The sequence below is a fragment of the Neodiprion pinetum genome, chromosome 4, assembly GCF_021155775.2.
Source record: "Neodiprion pinetum isolate iyNeoPine1 chromosome 4, iyNeoPine1.2, whole genome shotgun sequence".
NCBI classification, from domain to species: domain Eukaryota; kingdom Metazoa; phylum Arthropoda; class Insecta; order Hymenoptera; family Diprionidae; genus Neodiprion; species Neodiprion pinetum.
In genome coordinates, this window is record NC_060235.2 from 33,185,317 (window position 1) to 33,205,113 (window position 19,797).

The 19,797-nt window shown below is 36.3% G+C and overlaps 4 protein-coding genes across 6 annotated transcripts; 1 reads left to right on the forward strand and 3 right to left on the reverse strand.

The window, feature by feature from the left end:
- Positions 1 to 60: 60 nt before the first annotated feature.
- Rrp5 (Ribosomal RNA Processing 5) lies at positions 61 to 5,878 on the reverse strand. Of its 2 annotated transcripts, none has more exons than XM_046622539.2 (6): positions 5,686 to 5,878; positions 5,501 to 5,563; positions 4,860 to 5,424; positions 1,027 to 4,368; positions 502 to 667; positions 61 to 349 (listed from the first exon to the last, which is right to left on the reverse strand). In XM_046622539.2, the coding sequence occupies exons 2-6, from the start codon at positions 5,561 to 5,563 to the stop codon at positions 190 to 192; spliced, it is 4,296 nt and encodes a 1,431-aa protein (XP_046478495.1). In that variant the 5' UTR covers positions 5,686 to 5,878; the 3' UTR covers positions 61 to 189. The 2 variants fall into 2 exon arrangements, with proteins under 2 accessions (XP_046478495.1, XP_046478494.1); XM_046622538.2 differs by having other exon boundaries at positions 5,501 to 5,569.
- A 799-nt stretch (positions 5,879 to 6,677) lies between these two features.
- On the reverse strand, positions 6,678 to 8,275 carry LOC124217181 (NADH dehydrogenase [ubiquinone] 1 alpha subcomplex assembly factor 3). Its single transcript, XM_046622556.2, has 4 exons — positions 7,960 to 8,275; positions 7,760 to 7,841; positions 7,542 to 7,659; positions 6,678 to 7,460 (listed from the first exon to the last, which is right to left on the reverse strand). The coding sequence occupies exons 1-4, from the start codon at positions 7,988 to 7,990 to the stop codon at positions 7,056 to 7,058; spliced, it is 636 nt and encodes a 211-aa protein (XP_046478512.1). The 5' UTR covers positions 7,991 to 8,275; the 3' UTR covers positions 6,678 to 7,055.
- On the forward strand, positions 8,097 to 12,280 carry Iswi (Imitation SWI). Its single transcript, XM_046622541.2, has one exon. The coding sequence runs from the start codon at positions 8,517 to 8,519 to the stop codon at positions 11,550 to 11,552; it is 3,036 nt and encodes a 1,011-aa protein (XP_046478497.1). The 5' UTR covers positions 8,097 to 8,516; the 3' UTR covers positions 11,553 to 12,280.
- A 1,284-nt stretch (positions 12,281 to 13,564) lies between these two features.
- Positions 13,565 to 19,357, reverse strand: LOC124217180 (CUE domain-containing protein 2). 2 transcript variants are annotated; one of them, XM_046622555.2, is made up of 5 exons: positions 19,225 to 19,357; positions 18,776 to 18,865; positions 18,046 to 18,382; positions 17,699 to 17,872; positions 13,565 to 17,542 (listed from the first exon to the last, which is right to left on the reverse strand). In XM_046622555.2, the coding sequence occupies exons 2-5, from the start codon at positions 18,862 to 18,864 to the stop codon at positions 17,285 to 17,287; spliced, it is 858 nt and encodes a 285-aa protein (XP_046478511.1). In that variant the 5' UTR covers position 18,865; positions 19,225 to 19,357; the 3' UTR covers positions 13,565 to 17,284. The 2 variants fall into 2 exon arrangements, with proteins under 2 accessions (XP_046478511.1, XP_046478510.1); XM_046622554.2 differs by having other exon boundaries at positions 17,699 to 17,875; positions 19,225 to 19,354.
- Positions 19,358 to 19,797: the final 440 nt, after the last annotated feature.

Sequence of the window (19,797 nt, forward strand, 5' to 3'; positions counted from 1 at the left end):
TTCGGAATCTTCAACGCGTTGTTTCATATTAATTCACATAAAAAAAAGTGTGTACCTGACATACGCATGACTTCGATTTTAAAAATGTAAATGGAGGGTTTAATGCTTCTTTGATTATGATCCAAGTGTATTTTCAACGTTATTATGTGTCACTCTCGCCTTATTCACGAACAATAATTTTACACATGTTTACTGAGATTGATTTTCAATGTAATTGCGAGCCATTTCTTGCACTTTGATGACATTTTCCGCTGTACCATGATGTTCTTCAAATGCGATGTACTTTTTGAATATTGTTTTCATTTTTCTAGCTGGTAGCGTTTGGGCTGCTGCTCTTTCCAAAACTTGCCTGTGATAAAAAAAAAAAAAAAAAAAAACACGGATTGATTACATCGTCGTATACGAAAAATGTATTTGAAAAATAAACAATTTATCCTCATCTATTGACCTGTTATACATGAACATCTATATAGATATAAAAGTAGAGTTGTTAAAACTTACCGGGCAATGGGAATGTCGGCAGATTTGATTAAGGCATCCACATACGCAGACCATACATCGACTCGTTTGGGGTATGAACTTAGAATTTTCTCAAATAACGTCTGTGCCCTCTCCTTGTCTCCGTATTTGTTTTCCAGCTGAGCAAATCTTACCATCAAGTCAACATCTGAAATTTTTTTTAATATGTACACATATCATATACGTATATTGTGAAAATCTTTTACTTACGAGAGTAATGTAATACAAATGCAGCCTTATTCAACTTATTCATGGTGACCATTTAATAGATTTATTCTGAATACCGTTATCTCATGTGTTGTATTATCATATTTTGTATTGGATGTACAATCCGTTTATGTTGTGAAAAAATAAAAATTTTAAAAAAATTTAAAGTGGTATATAAACCTTTCAATTCACCTTTTAAAACTTGATATAATAATTTACTAATATGAACAACTGTACATCACTTAGTCCGAAAGATCAGTTAACGTACAATATTATTGAATAAGTAACTGATAGACTCACGTTGGTGTGCAGGCAACGACTGCAAAGCTCTCTGCATGATGTGCCGTGATCTATCTTTGAGCCTCATTTTCAGTAATGCAATTCCAGACTCGATCCAAGCTAGTGGATTTTGTTTAAACTTTCCTGTGATTGTTGTAATCGTTTTATCCAGTGCTGCTTGCCTGTTAGCATTGGCGTGTAACGTTAACATATGAGTATATACTTTGAAAGCGTCATTAGTTCTCACTGCCTCCTGGAAAACCTCATTCATTGATTCTAGTGTGCCAAATCTTGACTCCAAATTCAGCCAAGCCTGCCAAACATTTAGTTTTTCATTCTCTTCTCGAAAATTAATGGTCTTAATAGCTCTCTTAGCAACTGCTCGCGCCTTTTCTATTTCAGTCGCTTGCAAATGATAAGCCATGTACTGTACCCAGACTACAGAACTATTGGGACTTGACATAACTAATCTGTCAAATTGGTCAACTGAATTTGGCAATTGATTACTCGCCAAGGCCTCTTCTCTCTCACGTATTTCGCGCTCTTTCTGCCTTTCTTGTTCCCTTCGTTCAGCAGCACTTAATTTTTTCTTCTTTTGTGGACTTTCTGCTTCTTCATCACTGTCGCTTGATGACTCAACGGCTAGTTCTTCCTGAGGTGTAGGTTCAGTGTTCCAATAAAATCCACATGCAGGAATACTGAGATCATCTGGTTTCAAACTTTTATCGGTCACTTTTTCTTCCTGTCTTATGTCGATAATTGGTATCTCATTGACATTCGTTTCTTCTCTTTTGGATTCCTTCATTTTGTTTTTCTTTGACTCAATTCCAGATGTGCTATCCTTCATTCCTTGGTTATCACAGCTGCTATTCTGAATTATTTCATTATCTACGTTTGTTTCTCGTTCAACTTCCGTAGTTACTTTCCTTTTCGATTTTTTAGATTTCGTTTTACTCCTCGAATTTGTTGAAGTATTATCATTTATGGATTCATCAACAATATCATGGTCAATATCTTTGGATAAATCCTTCTGATCCAATTTTGCCTTCTTACTTTGTAAATTTACTTTGGGTGCATCGTCTGTTTTTCGTTTTTTTAGACTCTTCTCAGATTTCACACTTGCACTCAACTTACGTGGTTCGAATGTCGATGATAAGACGCAAACTGGTAACAAGTCAGACTCAACAGCTTCTATAATAACGTAACAATTCACTTTTCCTCCGATAAAGTAAGGTCGTAAGTCGGGTTGGACATCGTTGAGGTGTCTTCGGGCTGGAAGAGCAGCTAATCTTCCTTTTCCTTGCCCTTTTAAAACGATAAGGATGAACCAATTTGTGACCAAGATTATTTCCCCTTTTAATTTTGTACCCAAGGGAATGGAAGATGAGTCACTTTTATGAGTAGTGATATAATTTACCACTGTGGATTTGAGTGTTATCTCAACAATTTCGTGGACGTAATTTAACCATATAATTATACCAGAAACCTTGTCTCCCACTTTAAAATTCTGTTTGTACTGATCTTTGCGCACTGTACCGTGTAAATCATTGTCTAGACGTAAAACCAGGCCGTCTTCAGTAACTTTTTCAATTATACCAGATACTTGTTGCCCCAAACTAACCTTTGATATTGGTCTACTTTGGTAAAAATCATAATTTGAAAGCTCTTTAACTTTTCTGAGGTAGAAGCCCAAAATATCAACCGCATTAGTCATTTCAGTATTTTGATTCACAGAATCCATCCACAATTCATATAAATCGGTTTGCAACTCAATTTTTTTACTATTCTCGTCAATGGAAATAATTTTTCCAAACAGCACTTGGTTGACATAAATCAATTCCAATTCAGATGATCTAATGTAAGGAACAACACCAAGTTCACTGTAATTATCAATAGGTAAAAGGACCTTCAAACTATTTTCACCTATCTCTCTGACAGAACATGGTAAGTAATGTCCAACTCTTAGGTTTTTAAAGGCTGTTAATTCATCGAGCGGTACGAATGTTGTAGTCAAAATTATACTTGGAGTGGTGGAGAACACACTTGCTATTATTTCATCCCCTGGAGTGCATCTGGCAGCTAATAAGCTCGCTACTTCCAAGCTAGGTGACATGTGCGCAGCTGGCAGAAATCCAGTTTCTAAATCCTTGTGATTACACGTGGAATGAATCTCAACGTAGACTCCTTGTGAAGAAGATTCTGTGATGATACATTCGACAGTTTCACCAACACGTAATTTATTACTAGGATTCTTCTGTATGCCAATCAAGCTCAGGCTCATTTTATTATCTTTTTTATCTATTGTCACAATTGTTGCAGGAACTACTTGGCCGATCGAAAATTTCTGCTTAATCTCAGTTTTTTTGCAGCCAAGCAAATTCGGAGGGGCCCAGCCCTTCAAGTCTCCGAAAAATTTTATCAAAAGTCCAGTATTTTTTACTTGCACAATGGTGCCATGATGCTGGGAACCAACAGCTGCATCCTTAATATTATTTAAGATTGGTAAATTGCTATTAACTAATGACTGCTTCATTGTGAATAAAACTCTATTTCGTTGGTCGTCACGGTTTAAAGCTCTTACTTTCACCGACTGGCCGACTTTGAGTTCATATATCATATTCTTATCAATATCAGAAACATGTTCAGGGGGCACGTACCCTTTACTTTTATTAACTTTCAATGTGACAGATCCATAAGCTACATCAATTTTTGTTACTTCTGCAGTCACCAGTTCTCCAGGAGCAAAACTAGTAGCCGTAAAATATTCTTCGTTCAATATATTCTTTTCCATACTGCAAATATAGACTCTGTCGAAGCAATCGTAATTCAATACTCTACACTTATGTTTAGACTTGGGTTTAAATGTGGAATTAATCTTCTCGAAGTCAACTTCGGTTCTTCGCATGGGTATATAACCCCTGAACTTTTTTTGCAATTCTAGGAGAATCCCTTTTTGCTCCTTGCACATTACTGTGGCGTTTGTTATAATATCACCAATGTTCAATTTTTCAGTTTCACTTTCTTCCGTCAACAGACTGAAATATGCAAATTTTACAGTTGGCAGAACATACAAGAGCGTACCATGGACCGATTCATCTGTCTCATACGAAGATAATGGATTATCCAAGTAAATCTGATTGATGTAACCGATGTTACTTTCATTATACAGCACCTGCAATCCATTTGACAGAACGCTTTTGATAGTGAGAACCAATTTTGTTCCAGGTACTAGAGCATCTAATAACTGTGTATCCTGAGAAACTGCTTTGCTGCTGTGTTTTTCTTTTGCAGATAACTTGAGTGTCGATGCTGACTCCGACGTTTCAACCGTTTTAATTGCCAAAAAGAGTTGCTGTCCTATAACTTAGAAGAAATTAATTACTTTTCAACTAAGAAGCACAAAATGGGGAATTTTTAATTTTTGTATTGATTTTCACACTAGTTTATGGTACTGAGATGAAACGTGCGAATCGGTCTTGTATACAGTGCTCCCCCCCTAAGATTTCAGACTCGGGGCTCTGGTTCCAGGAAAAATATCTTAGAGAGGTATCCCCTCTACTCTTAAAAGGTGGGGTGTATATGTAGACAGCTGACTTATAGTAGCGGCTTACGCGCATGCGCAAGTAAACAACACTGAGTATAGTGGGGAAGCCGAATTGCGGGGAAATGATAGTAAAATGAGGGGAAGTAATATCTTACAGAGGGATATCTTAGGGGGGGAGCACTGTATATACAAGACCGCATTCTGTTACTTTTGCACTAATTGATTTGTCAATTTCAGAATTCAATATCCGTTCAAGCTTGTTCAAAATTGTGACAAATAATAAATAAAAAGTGACAGGATCCCAACTTACAGTATTCTTTTTCTTCATCAACATCTTTAGAAGTTAAAAAAGCTCTGACATTAGCAACCCCAGTGTCAATGATATAGCCATGTTCTTCAATACTGGATACAGTGCCAACAATCTTCGATTTTGGGATGATCCGAGTGCGATCCAGATTTTGATTTATTAGTTCTGGTTCCAGGGACAAAGAGACTCTCCACTTCTCTGTCAAGTGCAGTTGCTTGACATAACAGACCAAGTAGTCACCAGGTTTGAATAACTCTGTCAGTGGTTTATAACCCTCAGGTTTGTCATCTTGTACGCTGATCATACTTTGCAATAACTTTGTGTACGAATTGCTGATGTCTGTAAGCTCCAATCGACCGATTAATCGTCCAGGAAGCGATACAATCAAGTCATAATCCCTGGCCTCTCGAATACGACCCAGGACAACCATTCCTTGTGTTAACGTAGTATAATTCAAACAGTCCGCTGATGTTGCCAATATATTTGTGGTATGCGAATCTTCATAATTAGTAATGGCAAAATTATCCTTGTGGATTCTTAGTTTGGATCTTGGCTTTTTTTTCAATTCCTATAAACATACATCAAGTTTTGGTGATATGAGCATTACAGGGGAGGGCAGGGGGTGATAAACTGAAAAAACTTACATTATTTGCGTGTACATTTTTTAGGGGTTTGCGGCCTCCGCGTGGAAAATTTTTTAACGTCATCTGTAACTTAATTTTAAGGTTAGACACATGAATTCTATTTTGCCCTAAACAGTTAATATGTTTGTACGGAATGCAAATAAAATATAATAAAAACAATCACAATTCCGAGCAATAGTGCCTACTTTTTATTTCTTCGGGTTAACGTATCTATAAAATATGTGTTCAAATAACACACGCACGGATCTTCCCAAGTCCGAACATTCAACTCACACTGGATGCTTAATTTTAGGTTATGTCGGTTTCGGCAGCGTCGGCTGCATGTATACGAGGAAAGGTTCGCGCATGGTCAACTTAACTCCGTGGGTGCGTTCCAAAACCTAACCCTAGAGTTGAGTTGAGTTGAGTTGGGTTCATAAGGGTACAATCAGCTGATTCTCAAGACGCGCAAATATTTAAATTAAAAATGGGGGTTATCGTTGCGAAGGAAATTGCAGCGGGAGTATATGATTTGATGGCGAACTCTGAGAGTTCTTGATCTGAAGACAATGATGATGATTTAGTGCTTGAAGCAATATTCCATTCCGAACTCATCAATGACCCCCCCTGCGAGAATTCGCAATTACCTAGATATTATTTCGCAATACTCGCATACAGATTTCAAAAGGCATTTTTGCTTATCTCGAACAACGGTAGAATATTTGCACCAAAGTATTGGACACCAATTGGAAAACTAAAACACAGGTCAGTTCGCAAACAGCTACATTACATCTAACATGCAAGTTACTTTGTGCAAGTGCAACACTAGGGCGTTCCCATACTCGACTACTATCGAATTTCAATCTTGGCGCAAAAACACTGAACCCATCTCCATCTAACCCTGCTCTAGGCAGGGTTCATTTCAATTAGCTCGGAGTCACCCGGAGTTGCCACCTCGCAAGTTTCGGAACTATAAGAGTTTACGACCTATATTTAGACTTACAGGTTTGGAACACGTAGAGTTGGCCAGAGTTGACTAGAGTTGGGTTTGGAACGCACCCCTTGCTTAAGCTGTTTTTAAATATGTATCAGGCAGGGATTATATAAACGTAATGGATGATGATTGATAAATGAGTGAATTACTTCACACTTTGTACATAAATAATGTTGAATATTTTATTTGCTAAATATTCTATCAACAATTAATTAACTATACAAGTTTCTACGATAATATTTTGCTTTACACATACATAATATTACTATGTACATGGATATAAATTATGTGTATATCGCATAGATACGCATATATTTTTCAAATTCATAAATAGCTACACTATCAATAACAGTCCTTTGGATTCATTTACTGCAATAAAATGAGGTAAGCCAGTTACAGATGTGATATGACTTATGTAAAGTTAATACACTAACAGACACTGTGGATAGCTGTAAATACTTTAAATAATTATGAGCATTGAATCAAAATGCCAAAAGTAATTTTAATTGCTTCTTTCGCTTTTCAGAGCCAAGTTAACTAATATTACATGTACCTTCACTGAAAAAATGTTTGTTGGCGTACCTATAAGTTGGTCGAATTTTCTAAAGCTTTTGGACCCATTGGATCTTGTATGGAATCATTAGCATTAAAATCAAGATTTGCAGGTGGGATGAGCGCAGCTGCAACAAATCTTCCTTCAGCATTAAGGAAATTGAATATAGGACAAGCTTGGCATGTTGGAACGATCTCCATGTTCATTTTGAATTTTTTGGCAAACAGAGCCAGCTTCTTGTCAACTTTAATGTTACTATGAGGGTCACCAGTTCCAATAACTAAAATGTCTGGTTTTGGATCAAGAATAGTAAATAGCGACAGAGTTTCCTCGTTGACATCATCTATAGTATTAACCTTCCAACTCAGTACGCTTCTTGGAAATATTGCAAGTGATCCAATGATACTAATGCCATTGTTTAAACGAAATCCAATCTACAACAAGAATTTTGTTAAGCTCTGTATTGGTACAAACGTTAATTTTATCCAAAAAACAAAGAAATATAATAGCTATACCTTGCTGTAGGAATTTATCATGAGTCCATAGACTTCGTCCCTGTTAAGAATAGATATCGTCGTTTTTCCATCACCTTCGTAAGCACTTTTGCAAATGATTGATGAACTATGAATTTTCCTATAACAATTGATCGGTATTGGTAAGAATAATTTACAAAAGACGTGCAAATACAAAATATAATAAAAATCATTCACACATTTGAATTCGAGTAACTCACCTAATAGTTTGTCTCATGTTTGCCGAAATTATACGGCTAAATATGAAGGTAGTCGTCATCGTTTGCAGGTACAAAAAACACTCTTACGAAAAAATTGATAATTTATTTTCATGAAGTTTGAGGTTACATTGAATTTGAAATTGTATCTTAAGGTTATTTAAGGTTACGTTCTTGGACTTTGGGAGGTTATAGGAACCTACCGGTTTCGACGGACGCGTAAAGTGACGTCATTGGTCTTTTTCGTTCGCTAATCTCGAACTAATACTACTAAAGCCACTCGGCGGTGCGAGTCGCGCCAGTCCACTGTCCAGTGAATATAGAGATCTGTGTTTCCGTTAGATCGGCCTAAAATCCGGTGTGGACACAGCTGAAAGCTTCATTATTCTGCTTCACGCCGTACATGCAACGCTGCAAAGGTCTACCATTTCACTCACGTTGTGTATATACTTTTGAAAGTCGAAATACCGCTCGACCTGCTACAGTTTGTGGCAATTTGAAGACTACCACTAGTCATTAGAGTTACGTGCGATGGTTTAGTACTAATCATTTAATTACTGGCTGGTCAAGCTGACAGTGATTGCGGACATAAGTTAGTTTTGGAGGGAGTCGAAGCGTTAAAATGGCGATGAGCCTTTGGTTGATTCGTCGGTGAACACGGCATACTACACACAATACCGGTGAATAATCTGGCGTTGGGTAGGCGCTTCAAGTATTTTATTGAATAAATCAAGCAAGAAATTGACCTCAGCGACGAAAAATGTCCAAGCCGGAGACGGAAAATGCCGACGCTGTCGAAACGGGGGAGAATTCAAACGGATCGTCAGCAGAAACAACATCTTCTAGGGGTGGCGATTTCGAAACCAAACTGGAGACCGACAGGAGCAAGAGGTTTGATTACCTACTAAAACAGACCGAAATTTTTTCTCATTTTATGACGAATAATCAGAAAGACAAAAGTGTCAGTCCTCTTAAAGTTAAAGCTGGGAGACCTAGGAAGCAGCCCGAGATTCCTGTCAAAGGTGACACGTCGGCTGATCTCAGACATCGAAAAACTGAGCAAGAAGAAGATGAAGAGCTCCTTGCTGAGAGCAATGTCAGTGTTGCGCCAACGACTCGTTTCGAGTCATCCCCCCATTATATAAAATCAGGAGAGCTGAGGGACTACCAGATTCGTGGTCTTAACTGGATGATTTCGCTCTATGAGAATGGAATCAACGGTATACTGGCAGATGAAATGGGTCTTGGAAAAACCCTTCAGACGATTTCATTGCTAGGATACATGAAGCATTTCCGCAGCATTCCAGGACCTCACATTGTAATTGTCCCAAAGTCAACGCTAGCCAACTGGATGAATGAATTTAAGAAATGGTGTCCCTCGCTGAGAGCTGTTTGTCTGATTGGAGACGCTGAGACAAGGAACACGTTCATCAGAGACGTAATGATGCCAGGGGAGTGGGATGTCTGCGTAACGTCTTATGAAATGGTAATAAAGGAGAAATCAGTATTCAAAAAGTTTAACTGGAGGTATATGGTAATCGATGAGGCTCATAGGATAAAAAATGAGAAATCAAAGTTATCAGAAATTTTGCGCGAGTTTAAGACTGCCAATAGACTTTTACTCACCGGCACACCGTTACAAAATAATCTTCACGAGCTATGGTCACTCTTAAACTTCTTATTACCAGACGTGTTCAACAGCTCAGACGACTTTGACTCCTGGTTCAACACCAACAGTTTTCTTGGAGATAATTCTTTGGTTGAAAGGCTGCATGCTGTCTTAAGACCATTCCTTCTTAGACGCCTCAAGGCTGAAGTAGAGAAGGGACTTAAGCCTAAAAAAGAAATCAAAGTTTACATTGGACTGAGTAAAATGCAGAGGGAATGGTATACCAAAGTGCTAATGAAGGATATCGACATTGTAAACGGTGCTGGAAAAATTGAAAAAATGAGATTACAAAACATTCTTATGCAGCTACGAAAGTGCTGCAATCATCCATATTTGTTTGACGGAGCTGAGCCGGGCCCTCCGTATACCACTGACGAACATTTAGTTTATAATTGTGGAAAGATGGTGATCCTTGATAAACTACTGCCAAAATTGAAGCAGCAAGACTCGAGGATATTGATATTTAGTCAAATGACTAGGATGCTTGATATTCTTGAAGATTATTGCCATTGGAGAAGTTTTCAATATTGCCGATTGGATGGTAACACGGCTCATGAAGATCGACAGCGGCAAATAAATGAATATAATGCTCCCGGGAGCGAAAAGTTCATTTTCATGTTATCCACAAGAGCAGGAGGTCTTGGTATTAATTTAGCTACGGCTGACGTAGTTATTATTTATGATTCTGATTGGAATCCTCAAATGGATCTGCAAGCTATGGATCGAGCACATCGAATCGGCCAACAGAAACAAGTGCGAGTGTTCAGGTTCATAACTGAGAATACAGTAGAGGAAAAGATTGTCGAACGTGCCGAGGTCAAGTTGCGCTTGGATAAACTTGTTATTCAGCAGGGCAGACTAGTAGATGCGAAACAAACAGCTTTGAACAAGGATGAGATGCTCAACATGATTAGACATGGTGCTAATGAAGTATTTGCTTCTAAAGACAGTGCCATAACGGATGAAGATATTGATACGATACTTCAGAAAGGAGAAGCTAAAACAGAGGAAATGAAACAGAAGTTGGAAAATTTGGGTGAATCATCCTTGAGAAATTTTACAGTAGATGCACCGACCGATTCAGTCTACCAATTTGAAGGTGAGGATTATAGGGAGAAGCAGAAAATATTAGGTATAGGCAACTGGATTGAGCCGCCTAAACGCGAGAGAAAGGCAAATTATGCAGTCGATGCTTACTTCAGAGAAGCGCTAAGAGTCTCAGAGCCAAAAGCTCCAAAGGCACCAAGACCTCCGAAACAACCAATTGTTCAAGATTTCCAATTTTTTCCGCCACGATTGTTTGAGCTACTCGATCAAGAAATATATTACTTCAGACAAACAGTTGGGTACAAAGTACCAAAAAACCCTGAACTTGGATCCGACGCAGGAAGGATTCAAAAGGAAGAGCAGCGAAAAATTGACGAAGCTCAGCCACTTACAGACGAGGAATTGACAGAGAAAGAAAAACTGCTTACTCAGGGATTCACAAACTGGACGAAGAGGGATTTCAACCAATTCATAAAGGCTAATGAAAAATATGGTCGAGATGACATTGAGAATATTGCCAAAGATGTTGAAGGAAAATCTCCTGAAGAAGTAATGGAGTATTCTGCTGTCTTTTGGGAACGTTGCCACGAACTTCAAGACATTGACAGAGTAATGGCTCAGATAGAGCGAGGAGAAGCAAAAATTCAGAGACGTGCCGGTATAAAGAAAGCTCTGGATGCAAAAATGGCCAGATATAGAGCACCATTCCATCAGCTAAGAATAGCTTATGGAACAAACAAGGGAAAAAATTATACCGAAGAAGAGGACAGATTCCTTGTATGCATGTTGCATAAACTTGGATTTGACAAAGAAAATGTATACGAAGAACTCAGAGCAACCGTAAGATCTGCACCACAATTTCGCTTCGATTGGTTTGTCAAGTCAAGAACAGCTCTAGAACTCCAACGAAGATGTAACACTTTGATAACGCTAATTGAACGTGAAAATCTAGAGCTTGAAGAAAGAGAGAGACAAGAGAGACGAAAGAAGGGTGGAAGTATTGGATCAAAACCAGCGTCCAAACGGAAGCAAGAGAATCTTCCAGCACCTCAAGATAAACCTAGGAAGAAGAAGAAGTAAATGTACTCTTCATGAACTATGCAACACAATTTCAGTTTATCTAAATTTTAATAAGTTCCAATATCACTTTAAGTTTATTACAGTGGCTGAACTCACGTCGGACACAGGCTGTTCAGGTTAAAATAATTCGACATTATAATCTTTAGGGTCATCTATTATCAAACCACTGTAAACATAAATTAAAAAAATTGTAATTTTTTAACTGCACGTTAATTAAATCTTATAAAATAACTTCTATTAATTGTGTCGTTATGTGAAGTGAGGGGCACCAATTATACAAATTCAATACATTCTTCTAGACAACCTATTAACTTGTCACAAATAACTTGTTTGCCTGTAAAAAGAAGCGATAAACAGCAAATTTCATTTATATGAAGAACACCTTCTTTCCGTGAAGTCTTACGTAATGTTTAGAAGTAACGTCTTTTCTAACTAGAACAGTACATTGTCACACACGTTTGGAACCATAGTTATTTATGAAATATGCATGTAAAACAAAGAAATGCTCTAATTGTTAACGCTGAAAGATTTAATTAAACATCAATCATATTTACAACATTGTCAAATTCAGTGTTCTCTATACTCTCACTTAGAATTAATTTACTTGGTAAAACTTGGGGATTTGATTCACGATTGATTGGTACGAAGAATTTTGTTTACTATCACGTTTATTGGATTTAAGAATTCTTATCGAGGAGCAGAGTAAATAAAAAGTATGAAATAAGATACATACGTATTATTTAATTTATATCCTAAATTATTTCACAATTTATAATATTTCTATAATTACATATATAATACATATATGTATAATAGTAACAAATATCTTGCAGTGAACACACGTCATTCGTACGTAGCGTAAATACTTGAGAACTATTAAATTATCCTCGTAATCGTCTTCATATAAATATAATAAAAATGAACTGTTTGATTTAAAGAAAGCATAATTTTGTAATACATATCGACAAATCAATTACATTTTTTACGATCAAGATTTTATCTGTAATTACCTGTGTGCAAAACATAAAAATTGAATATTTAAATGTACTGTCTCTACTGCCAAAATATCTCATCCTATACAAGCATATTAGAGATTATTACGGTAATTATGATACTACCCTACATAATCGTACAGAAATAAATGAATATAGTATGCACATAGAATGTGTGACCAGGTATAATACATACATAGGTGAATCCTATATACCTATAAATGCGTTTACACATACTATGAATACGAATACGTATGTTTTTGACAGTAGTTATAATTGTGATAATTACGCGAGTAATCTTTTATGCAATCTTATATTACGCATTTATTTCACACGTGTACGTAATAAATACCGCATTAGCGGTGCGAGATTTGTACATTATTTGTACAAATCTTGAAACTCTCACTCCTTCTCTAAATTGTTTGTATACCGTTCTATAAAACAGTAGGTATTACAATTAAAATTGATTATTCATTTCATTCACTTCAGATCATCCCAATATCATCTCATGTAGAATTCTATCAAACTACACACCCATAGTTTTCATTTAGTTATGGCAAGGGCCGGCCCTTCTCGCAATATATTTAAAATATTGAAAGACATCGCATGAAAAGCTAATTACAACAGAATCTGAAAGTACTGGGTATTCAGAAATTTCTAAATTCACCAAGTAGAATAGTGTGATTAATCCCAGATATTGATATGCATAGCACTTCTAATTCATTGAAGCACGTAAGTATTACAACATGTCCAAATTTATCTTTCACGTATCTCTTTATTCATCACTGACAATGAGCTATTTCAGATTGGTCATTTTCAGGTTCTGTTGCACTTTAGTATGTCTAATAACGAAAGAAAAACATTTTCTTAATTCATAAACAACTTGATATAATATCTTCTCAACACATCCGATTACCAGGCTTCACAGTGCTTCATGAGAATGAGGGGGTAGTAAGGTTCCAATATTTTTTCATAGTACTAATCAACTCGGGCAAAAGTAGTTATACACTAGGGTGTCCGTTATTTTTATCGTTTTTTTTTTATCAAAAGTTTGAATGTAAAATACATTGATATTTTCGAAGATTTTTTTTTTTTTCATAAACTCAAATGAACTGAAAAAATCTATCCGATGCTTGAGAACAACGTTTCGATTTCCAACTAAACGTAGGAATAAAATAATTTCGGTGAGTGCACATATTCTATAGAGAAGGACACTCAATAAAACCGTAATAGTTATGGTTTTGTGAAGTATAAGAGAGTTTTGAGATTCCATGTGTATTTTTATGTTCCTATGTTGAAAGTATAAACATTGCTCAAACATCAAACTAATTTTCTCAGTACATTCTAGTTTGTGAAAAAAAGTAAGTAACTGGCAAAAGTAGTGGGATTTTAGGGAAAAATGGACTGCTTTAGGGCACATTTAGGAAAGCCTTCAGGTTTACAGTGTTTATAGGAGAAGCAAAGAAAATAGGATACCTTTAGAGAACTAGGCGAACCACTGTGTAGCCTGGATTACGGAAAAACGTCATTTAAATTAAGAAAAATTAAAAGTAAATAAACCGTCACACGATTACAATTAAAAATCTAAATTTCTCATTGTGTTTTAACTGTGTTTGCTTTTTTTTCGCCGTTAAACATTATACATATATCAGTGTCAATACATTTCGAGATAAACCATTTCTATATATTACGTGAGATGCCTAGCGTTCAATATAATGTAATGTTAGTATTTTCGAATGACCATCATATCGTGGATTATCTATAGTTCAAAATTCATTTAAGAATTAATAATAACAATAGTAATACTGGTACAACGTGTGGTACGGTAAGCGAAATTTTTTCTTTTAGTCTAAATACATGATACGCATTTCATTGCTCACCTAATACCTACACCGACATCTTGGATCTGACAATTTCTTCCATATTCCAACATGTAACGACACCCAAAACGTCAATGTATACCTACTTTATAAATAAATCAGCAAGCTATCTCTTGACAGCCAAGAAGTATTTAAATTTAACAGATAAAATTCGAAATTATAAAATTGTATCTTGGGGCCTGATAAAATTCGTTTCAAGTAATCTCAACACAATGTCAATTAGTAAAAGACAGTAAAATATAAGTGTCACAGTTTTATAGATGCATCTAAAATAAGATACAAAAAGACTATAACTAAAAAAATGATCGTATATCTTATTGAACCTCGATGATTGATCGACTAGAACACAAAATTTTCATTTCAGTTTAACGAATAATCAATTTTCCAGTTATTGAAATTACGCAGCTCCACATAATTTTTCAATGTATGTCATGTAAACTTGTTTGGCATCAGGATGATTCAATATCCTTATAAAGCTAACTCTAATAATAACGTGAAATTAAAAACTGAATCTTATCGGACTTCAGAAATAATGTTAACGTGCGTACTACAGTTTATTTGGTAGTACCCGTGAAGTAAAAAAGTTTCACCTTGTCTCAATGGCATAAAAATCACTGGATATACAGTTGTAAGCAGTGTGAAAAGTAATTATTACGGGTAAAAATATGGGGACTGTACACAGGGTGGCCACTAAATCTCCATCACGGAATTCCCTGACTTTTCTAGGTTTTCCAGATAAAAATCTTATAATTTTCCCTGAACAATTTGAATAAATCCGTTATAATAAATTGAAAACAATATACGTATTTTCTATACAATTTTTTTTTTTTAACGAAAGTACGAATTGTCACTTGTGTCACACCATCCCATCTAGCCAATGCGCACAGTCGTTTGTAAGGTAATATTTAGGAATAATCAAAGTTTTAAGAGAACCTTCCGGTGATGGTAAGAAAATTGGTATTCGATCTAATTTATCTAAAGTTTAAAAAACTGTGGAACGTATTTGTATGAAAAAAGTATATAGTAAACGATTCCCTGACTATTCGAGAATTGCAGAATTCCTTGACTTTTCCAGCTTTCCCTGACAGTGGCCACTCTGGTACAGACAGGGTAACGTCGAAATGACTTTTTTGAATTACAATTATCTGCGAATTTCAGAATGAACCTTAAAAATGACTGGATACATCTTTGTAGTCAATATAAATCAATATAAAAATGCAGATTTGTTTTTGCTTTGTTCGCGGGTATTTTAGTTGATTGCAAATTTTTCTGTGTCTTATAATCTAGGATAACTTATCATTGTCAGTGGCTGGAGTTACCAGGCCAACATCGTCGACATTTAAAAATAATGCTAAGTTTGATCTTACATCTTATATAATTAGTAAACAGAACATTTCAGCTGATGTGTTGATTACAGATATTGTGCGCAAACGGAACGATACCGGAGCTCTTTTTTTTTCTTAAATCATAAATATCAGTGAATAGTTGTATTTGAAATAGTATGGGATTACTGGCATGTAACCTGCTTGGTTTTGGCACGAGGGGGTACTCACTGGTTAGAATTGCAAACTGCTTTGGGAAGTAGTCATTTTAAAATCACTTAAAATCACTTGAAATCATTGCAATTGCTCGTCACCTGATCTATGAGTGAATACATCCTCGCTTTTGCGCATCAACATGCGTAGTGATAAATATCACAAAAAGTGTTCGTTACAGCTGATGATGAATCCGCAAGGTATTTAGAAATTGAATGAAGAAATAAACTGTAAAACTTCAATCAATGAATACTTAAGGAAAATAGTATAATGGCGACAGATTGCTGTTATTAATTCTGCAATAATTGATAAAATTGAAGTAATTGGCTGCCATAATATACCTTTATACCTCTTCAATCACAAATAGTACTGGGTGTACTGAAAATTTAGAATATTTTAAATGAGATTCAAGTAACCGACATGGAAGTCTCTTAAAATTAATGTTTACTAAGCAATGGCTGCCCGAATGTGTTTGGATCCATCTACATTAGACAGCGACAAAATGGAATTTTTTCTCATAACAAAGATGTAGAAACGAGATAATTGAAAATTGTCTTAACTGTCACAGATATGAATATATCGTTAATTGCAAAAGCTATTGCGCAATGAATATCATACCGTGCATAATATACACTATACTTTCACATCATACTGTATGTACAGTCTGTAATAAATCGCGAATAACGGTAATAATAATGGCTACCTAATATTATTCACCCCGATAATAGCAATAACAATATCAACAGAATACTTTAAACATTTGAAGGAAAAATTTTTTTCTGATGTATAAAAAACGTATTAAAGTGATTAGGTCAATGAATACCGCAGTCAGAAGTAATAACTCAAGTAGAATAGTCTTTTTAGCTCACGTCTCTCACAAAATTAATCAGTTTACAATGGCTAATAGAAACGTAACATCATTTGTAGGTGTGTTTAATATTACCATTACTCATTCATCAGATAATCAAATGATGTGTTCCTAATCACATTTTTAATTTGTGTAATAGAATTATGTGTGTAATGGCCATTGTATACTCACTAGTTTATCTAAGAGTATAATACAAGCTCTAGTGCTAAACATTAGATAAACGCTGTACAGTGTAAACACTTCTTTCAAAAATCACACAGAGCCCCGTCAGTTTTAAAATAATGTTGAATATAAGTTTGGAGTTATAAATAAAATGAAGCCTGACTGTTTTTACTATCATTTAGCACTGTTTGATTACACTCCAAGGCTCATCTAAGAGAAGGACATTAATTCAAGTGTAATTTAAAACCAGGTGCCTCCAAGGGGGTGGATCAGGGGGGGGAGGCAAGGGGGCTGGTTACGGACGACTGTGACCCCTCTTCCTGCCCCCCTCGTTCCCCTCATCGTCATCACCTCGCCGAACTTCTGTGTATCGTTCACCTTTTACACTCACGATCTTATTATCCAAATAGCGGACCAGTTTCTTCGGCTCTGTCTTAGGAGCCACTGGGCGATGTTCGCGTACAGCATTGTCACGATCCACGTAGCTATAGCGAGCAATTATGCGCGATTTCAACTCTTCATCATTCACTCTTGCCTTAGTACGAACGCTTGGCTGTAAAAAACCTTGAGTTAGATTTAGATAAAACCTTACTATCTCCATTAATGTTTATACTTTCCCGAATAAAGTGGGTTGCGAATTTCATGTTAAGCTGGTAAATTGTATCTCGATAGATTTATTCATAGAAATAATATGGCGAGACTTACGTACCGTGAGGAAAGTAAGATTGCCAACTAGACTCTGGCCTGCTTCTTGTCTATGCAACGCGAGCTGAGCTGCTTTCGCTATATCACCACCTGCTACGGCTAAGCAATGTCGTGCTTCGGCTGGACTCGCTCCTGGAAACATTTCTTGAAGAAGAGCAACCTGATGCCACGTTGATTCCTGCTACATCACAAATAAGCATTCATCAGTGTTAAATATGGAACACAGTAAAATCTGATAGATTCCATGAAAATCCGAGGTTTTGCTATAGAGGATAATAATTATTTGGTAGACAAAGTTATACTAAAAAAATACAACGAAAAGATCCTTTTCACCTTTTCAGGTTCACTTACTTCGGCAAAATATTCACCGCTAGAATCACTACCAGCATCGCTTGTTTCGGATAAATGGTGCACCCTGATCCTCTGAGCTTCAGGAGGCAAAAACGCTGTCAAACTGATATGACTCAACGGATCATGAGATTGAGGGTCCTCGTCCGGTTTGCTTCCCTGTCTGAGCTCACTCTCTATTTCCAACAGCCATTTGGATACTGCCTCTTTGTCAATAGTTGAAAACTCCGGAAGACAAGCAGATACCATTTCGCACAATCCTTCAACATCTAAATTCTCCTCGAGAGCATCTTCCTCAACCATGCTCACAACATAGCTGAGAACTATGTCATCTATCAAGCTAAAAAAATAATTTCCCTTATTTATGGCCGTCAACAATACATGGAAAATGACTACATACAACGTGCTTCAAGATTAAACAAGGAAATTATTAACAGCTACTATCATTTTTACCTCTGTTTGTGCTGAGAGCTAAAATTGTAATGTATTGTAGATTCATTCTATACGTGTTTCCTCAACAAAAATTTGTAACTCTAGCAAGATTAATTTTAATCCAATGGAGAGATAATCGGCGAGATGAAAAATTCAAACCTATATAGTTAGTATTAACAAGTGCCATATAAAACGTTAATTTATCACTGTAAAAAGTAACATTCAAAAAATTACCGTTTATCTTTAGCTTTTCAGGAAGAAGACACGATGTAAAGTAATGTGATCAAATTTGAATTCTCACCTTAGTTGAGCAGTGGGAACCTGTTTCCTTACAAAGCTGAAAAGCGATTTCTTCACTAGCTCTTCCTTCTCATCCATTGTCCGATTCATTCTAAAGCAACAAAACAAACACACTCTTATTGTTGGTCAGTGATATTGTAGAACGTGATCAGTGAAGGATAGATAGGTTAAGTAAAGTGAAAAGAAAAAAGTACAGAAATTAGGTTCCTCGGCAGGGATAATGAAATTGGGAATTTATGCAGCTTGTTATTTATTTTAAAAGCTAACGAGCTCGCCGTATATCGAGTTAAGGTTCGATTTCGCGATGTTGAAGCAGGTAAAAACGTCAAAAATGTAGAAAAAAATGACAGCTCTGTACAAGCATCGCCGGTCTTTTTTATGCTGAACAATAAACAGATGTGAAAAAATGGACATGAGGTTACAATATGTATTACTATTGCATATACTAACCTGCTGATGTCGGCTCAGCACAACTTCGTCTTATTTAATACTAAATACCGATAAAAATTTCGTATACAAACAACGTCTTGATATTTGACAGCTCGCTCCGTAGGAGGGGTGATACGCTACTATCGCCACCTGGCGTCCTGACAAATCGCAAGGCATCATGGAACCCGGGCCTCTTCAGATTCACAACCCTTTTCCAGGCCACCCCTGCAAAACAGATCAATACCTCACGGCCATGGTGGAATGCTCACGGCACTGACCAGCAAACTGGGTTTCCCATATGGGGCATACGCTATTCTAGCCACAGTGCAGGCGATGAAGACACAGATGCGAAATAGCACGATTTTATTTATCATATGCGCGATCATAGCTTCTCGATTAAGAACAATTTATTGCATACGCTGTTGTATGTGTCACGAAATTTAATTATTACTGCATCATCTATATACTACTTACTTTTATTGATGGAACATATTTCATTTTTGTTGGCCGCAACTTGTGATTCTAAGGAATGTACACGCGTCACAATCAGAATAACCAAGAATACGTCGCAGTAAAAGGATCGTATTTTTCAAT